The sequence below is a fragment of the Apaloderma vittatum genome, unplaced genomic scaffold (assembly GCF_000703405.1).
Source record: "Apaloderma vittatum isolate BGI_N311 unplaced genomic scaffold, ASM70340v1 scaffold7860, whole genome shotgun sequence".
NCBI classification, from domain to species: domain Eukaryota; kingdom Metazoa; phylum Chordata; class Aves; order Trogoniformes; family Trogonidae; genus Apaloderma; species Apaloderma vittatum.
Window position 1 is genome coordinate 44,467 of NW_009693951.1, and position 6,146 is coordinate 50,612.

General features: G+C 37.5%; 1 protein-coding gene across 1 annotated transcript in view; it reads right to left on the minus strand.

Moving 5' to 3' along the window:
- The window catches only part of LOC104271056 (cytochrome c oxidase assembly protein COX16 homolog, mitochondrial), a gene marked incomplete at its 5' end in the record, with an annotated part of 13,279 nt that extends 8,242 nt beyond the window's left edge, over positions 1–5,037 (minus strand). Inside the window, one exon of the mRNA XM_009865610.1 lies at positions 4,975–5,037. Within this exon, the coding sequence (XP_009863912.1) occupies positions 4,975–5,037 (63 nt within the window). The remainder of the gene's footprint in view (positions 1–4,974) is intronic.
- Between the last annotated feature and the right edge of the window lie 1,109 nt (positions 5,038–6,146).

A 6,146-nucleotide genomic window follows, 5' to 3' on the forward strand; every position in this document is an offset into this window, starting at 1 on the left:
TTCCTCTCTTATTTATTTTTTTTTGGTGACTGAGACAATGCACAGTGTTGATCCTAACATGGTAAATTGGTCAGTTCCTCTGGGATTAAAAAAAAACAAAACAGTGTACAGAGAGTACAAGCAGGTATAAAGGATTCTATTTTGGAGAGAGGACAAAGAGTGAAGAGAAAAGATTATTCATAACAGGTACTGGTGTGTCCCGACCACGTCTGCTGTCTAATTGTACTGTTAACTGCCTGTTTTCCATCTACGACAAATCAGTGTCTTCTTATGGGATATGAAAAGTGCAAATGCAACACACATGAAAGAAATAGCTCACAGTTTTGGAAAATCTTGCGCAAAGACTTATAAACACGACCAGGACAGAATTAACAGGACTACTTAACAGTAATTAATTCCAGAAATAAGACCAATAAGATACCCTGTGAACTTTTCTCTAAGTGTCCTTCTTCCTACAAGAAGGCTTTTCCACCATAACTTTTCCCAGGCCATACCCATCATCAAATCCCATCTTCTTGTGTTTCTCTGACCACGTTTTGAACTATGGCATGCAAGACTGTTGAAATGTCAAGAAAAGGAGCGAACTATAGCATCCACTCCGAATACAATGTCTAGCACAAACTACACATTTCAAAAAGTTGAAGGAAAACTTTAAAGTTTTACAGTTTTGATATTCTGAAAGACAGAGAACCCATTTTTCTTGCTGTTGTGTTCAACTGATTTTGCCATCTACTAATAATGGACCTTATGTCACATTTTGGTATCTTTACTGTCATAAAAAGTCTTCAATAGCTAGCACTTTCTTCTTATGAAGGTATTTACATATAATATTCTTTCTGGTACCTTCAAAAAGATTTAAACCTTTAAGTTCCTTTTAAAGCATTTTCTCGAGCTCTAAGTTAATCTATTCAGCCTGTCCCGCAACCTATGGCATTTTTAAAGCCCTTTTCAAAATGTGGCCACCAGAAGCAGATCCAGCATTTCAGCACTAGCCTCATCGGTGCCACACTCAGATGGAAAATCACCTGTTCCTACCCTCTACCATTCCTGTTTATACTCCTAACAACCAAATTAGCTCCTTGTGCCATAGAATCGCAGCAGAAGATCAATGTGAATTTTTTATTCCCCGACTTCTAAATCTTTTCCAGAGTTGCTTTTTTCATAACACAGTCTGCTCTGGCCTGCATTTCTCAAGTAATAGGAACAGGTCTCTGTCCCTGCCTTGCCATATTTTTTAGTATTTCAACACTTTCGTGTCACTTGGACATCAGTAGTGATTTCACAGTTTCTTCCATAGCACTGAAAAAAGTACTCAGTATTGCCGAGATATGTCCCAAACCTCACAGAACACTTAAAAATATCACCTTCCTGCCCCGGGATGGTTCCCAGAGAACCACCATTCCCAGATAGATTTTCAGCAGCCATCAAAGTCTTCCCAGCACTCTCTTGGAACTCAGCTATAAACCATGAGAGCCTAATAGATATTAAAAAATATCTCAGTTGGTTATTAAGAGGTTTGCAAGCACATCCCTTCTCTCATCTGCTTTGAATAAAAAGGATATTTTTCTCTAAAAGAAATACAAATACATTTTTGAATGTTTCTACTTTGACCATGTGGTTACTCATGATGTTACATCCTCATTATTTTATTCTTAGTCTGCTGCAACACCATCCTCTTACCCATATTCTTGTCAGCTTACTTGCCAGGCAGCTATCTTATGTCCTTAGCATCTTATATCAATCTTCTTTGCTTTATAGCTTCTGATTTACTGTTTCCATAGCAATCCTTCAGCCTTTTTATTTATGGTGATATTTTTTCATTTGCCTTCAGTTGCCATTGGTGCTCACTGGATAACCCATATTTGATTCAAACTTAATTGATTCTTCCATTGTAAAATGTTAATAAATTCTTGTTCAAGATGTTTTTATTTACCTGAAAAACCCTAAACAACAACTTTTTATTTTGCGATCTGAAAACTGAGCCCAGTGTGTACCTAGACCATTAATTTCACAGAAGTACAGAAACCACGTGCTGGACTAAGGATTGTTATTTTGAGATTGCATTTAAACCAATGAAAAGGAATGTACTGTGATTGCCGAACATCCATGAGAATGTTTCTCACTCATCACATTAATAATATTTACTTTGTCCCCTCCTTTTTCAAACATTACTTTTGTCCTTTCATATAAAATACTCTAGGCTTTTGTCACAGGTCAAACATGACATTTTTCACAGTGTGTTCTACAAGGCCCAGCTCAGCAGCAGAACTAAATCCACATTAGTACCAGTGTCACTAGTGGACAGAGCCATGATTTATTAAGCAAAGGGGAGCATCAAGGACTAATTGGCCTCATGAGGACACATAAGCATGCAAGAGGAACACATTAACAATGGAGAACATGTGCAAAGGTAGCCTGCTCCCCTGGCATGTCCCAAGGCATAAGATAAATGGCATTATTAACAGATCTGAGACACAAGAAAAGACGTATGAATTACACATGCAGATTCCTTCTTCCTCAAAATAGTATCCTGGACAGAAACATTCCTGCATGAAATAACGCAAATTTTATATAGTTTGAGAAGATAGCATTTAGTAAATTAGAAGGTAAGATAATGTCTTTATGTTAATTTCCTTAGAGTAAATTTAATATATCTGTGATTACAACTTTTCATCACCACCACACCGGAGACAAAATGCGGTTCGTTTCCAACATGTTCAACATGCTTAAAATACTGGAAATATATCTTTTGCAATATGCCCATAAAGGAGTATGCTTATAGGAGAAACCATAGAATCATAGAATTCACCATATAATCAATATGCACATTTCTCTAAGGACAATAAGATAATTTTTGAAGTATTAGGGAGAGCCAGTGGACATCTGCATGCATCAGGGAACCATGCTTCAAAAGATCTGGCTTGGTATCCTCAGCAACAGCTGCAGATATAATGCTAATAATATTGTAAAATAAGGCTTTACATTTCAAAAGAGCAACTTTTTTTTTTAACTGTCCTTGATCTCTTATCATACCATATTTAGTAACAGCCACCAATGTAATCCTCCAATGTGACCTACATATAGAATTAGAAGACACTCTCAACAGCGGTGTGCTGGACAAGTAAAAGCATAAGGAAGCGAGGGAAGAAACGCACCCAAACTCCCCCCAGACTGGAACACACGGATTCCACAGAAAACTACCCTCCCAAATGTGAGCTGTAACTTAGTGTTTGGTTAGATTTTGTCCACCAGAATACAGAGGTAGTATTCACTAAAATTGCAATGTACTCAGTGTGGAGCCTGCAGTGTATGCACATGATGGATGATTGTTCCACAAGTTTCACTGAAGTAAGAAATGAATACGAACTCGCAGTGTGTGCAAGTTGGTGCCCACAGAAAAGTACAAATTGAGATTAGAGTTCAAAACAATAATCTGAATCTATTTTCGTTACGTGCAAATGCAAACCCATTTGTTTTGTTGAACTGCTCTGCCCTCTGTAACACTCAAACACTACTTTGGAAGAACTTCAGCCTGGGAACTCTCTGCAGTTTAGATTAAGAAAATAATAAGATTGCTTTTGTCATTTCTGTCCATCAGGAAGGAGCCTCATTACCTGGTAGGCTTGTAATATGTTGTTATGCCAGTTGTATTTTATTATCATTGATTTATCCATAAAGCTAATGCAATTATGGCCGTTTAAATATTATCCTTCAACTACTTACTTGTCTTCTGGAGAGAAAGCAAGGCATATCTGAATACAGATCAGTTGATTTTGAGGTTAGGTAGTGAGTTAAATGGACAAATGTGGTTCTTTTTACTGCTTGTGGTTCTCCCACAAAAATAAATCAGAGCAGCCTTACAGTATAGTCTACAGCAAGTGCGAGACACAATAATCCCAGTGGCAATCAGAATTTAATGGATTTGTATGCTTTGAGTTTCCACTGGAGCTTTCCATGTATACTCAGGGATCAAATATTTTTACCCCTTAGACCACAAAACACAGTTCTTCATAGGAGAAGAACAGCCTAGAACAATTTCCAAGATGTTCTGTGAAATTAGGCATGTGAAAAAACAAAAAGTAAATTTTATTTTTACTTCAGACAAATCACAGAAGAGTAATATAATAGATAGTTTTTATTAGCAAGATTGTGTACTGCCATTTGGACACCTAAATATGAGAACCATGGGTGCAATCAAGCTTTTCAAAGGCTTGTGACAGGAATGTGGTGTGGAAAGATAAAGAAAACCCATGTTCAGCATAAAGACCATAGAGATAGACAGTGTTAGCTAGATGTTTGATCCAAGTAATTTTAAAACATTCAAAATTATCTTAAATAGCTTCAACCTTTGTTTCTGGATAGAGGGAGGCTTTCTCCAGCTTTCCTAATATGGCTTTTGCAGGCCTGAAGATTTATGAAACTCTAGATATTAAACTGGCCAAACCACCCATTATGGAGTTCACTAATGTTTGAAGAAAATGGACTGTTGAGGAAAGAGGGAAATACTTCTCTATAAATTTTCTGAAATAGTGAAAAGGGAATGGCAGCTGTTTGAAAGATACACCTAAATTTCACAAGCAATGAATAACAAAGCACGTCAAAAGCACGTTGTTCTGTAATTTGGTCTAAAGATCATCAGAACTCATACAGCAGAAATGCTGACATACACGTACACACATTCCCTCTAAGGCCAACGTCAGCTCTACATTTATAGACTAGTTTAACCACAGAAACAGTGGAATTTATTTCTACCACTGTACTTGGCACCTGAACATCAAAGTAAAGCTGTGTTCAAAAAGAAGCACTGCATGTTCAAAATCCTTTCTTTACATAAAACCTTGTTTTTATTGGACATCAGTGAGTCAAAGGCAGATGGCTGAGCTAATTTTAGTTAGGGACAGATACAATCCACCAGCGGCCAGGGTAATCAAGGGTAGCCAAGGTTATGAGCCCTAGGCAACAAATTTATTTTACCTCATATTCAGATTCCAGTGTCACAGTGTTGTGTTTTAATTTTTCTTTCAAAGCCGGATCAACCTGCAAGACAAACAAAAAGACAACAAAAATGCTTCGTTTTAAGAAGAAGTCTTTACCTCAACAAAACATTGGTACATGCAATTCCTCTGCTCCTCTAAATGAGTTTATGTGCTGTCTGTTCAGATACCGGGTATAAGACCCAGTACAAGAATGGAGCTGAGGAGAGGCAGATCAACAGCCAAACCTACCAAATCAAAAAGCAAGCACACGTGTAACTAGCCATGCACCTGCATTACCTTAGATACTTAAATTTGCAACTGTTTAGTTTGAAACTGCCAAACTAAACAAACCCTTAAACAAACGAAACAAGAAAGACCAAGAAAGAGAGAAAGTTGTGATCACATTACATACTTTACTCCTGAATGTTGTGTTCAGTGAATAGATACATAGTATATTCTGGTTTTCAAAGTCTTAGCATGAGTAAAACTTCCATTTTTCTGGGGAACACACACCTTTCTTAGTTTTGATTGTTTATCAACAATTCCTGCCACCTTTCAGAGAAGTTTGTTCAAAGAGGAAATCAAAGAACAGACACATCAGTGAAGTGCAGCAGATGTATTCCCTGTGTTAAGTTCTTCTGAGCTCAGAAGAAGTTATGTTCATCCCTCCCTTTGCTAAGTAACATCTGTCTCTAACAGACCTAAGAGTAGAGGCAAAGGGGGAAAAGATAATTAGCATTTTTCATGCTTAGAGAAAGCATTTTATGTTCTCCTCAAACAGGCATCAGCCATATGTGGAATATTCAGACATAGTCTTTAGGCTAATCAACAAAATTATCAAATAAATCTACCATGAGAAAGTATTCCCATTTTTAGACCTTAAATGCAACTAGTGCTAAACCAGGTGTGTAGCGAGAGGGCTCAGTTATCTTCACCAGAACCAACCTCAAGTGTTTTTAAGCAGTCTAGAAAAGAAAAAGGAGGGAACACACCTTACAGAATTTCCCAGTGAGAAGATCCACCCTCAGCTTCTGCCCCAAGACAAGCTCCTAATCCTCCGAGGTACTTAAAATACACACTTATTATCTGTATTAATGGGAATCGCTCTGAAGAATTTCCCTAGGCCATAATTCCACCCCCCCTCAATTACAGACACTGCCTGCTAGTTAC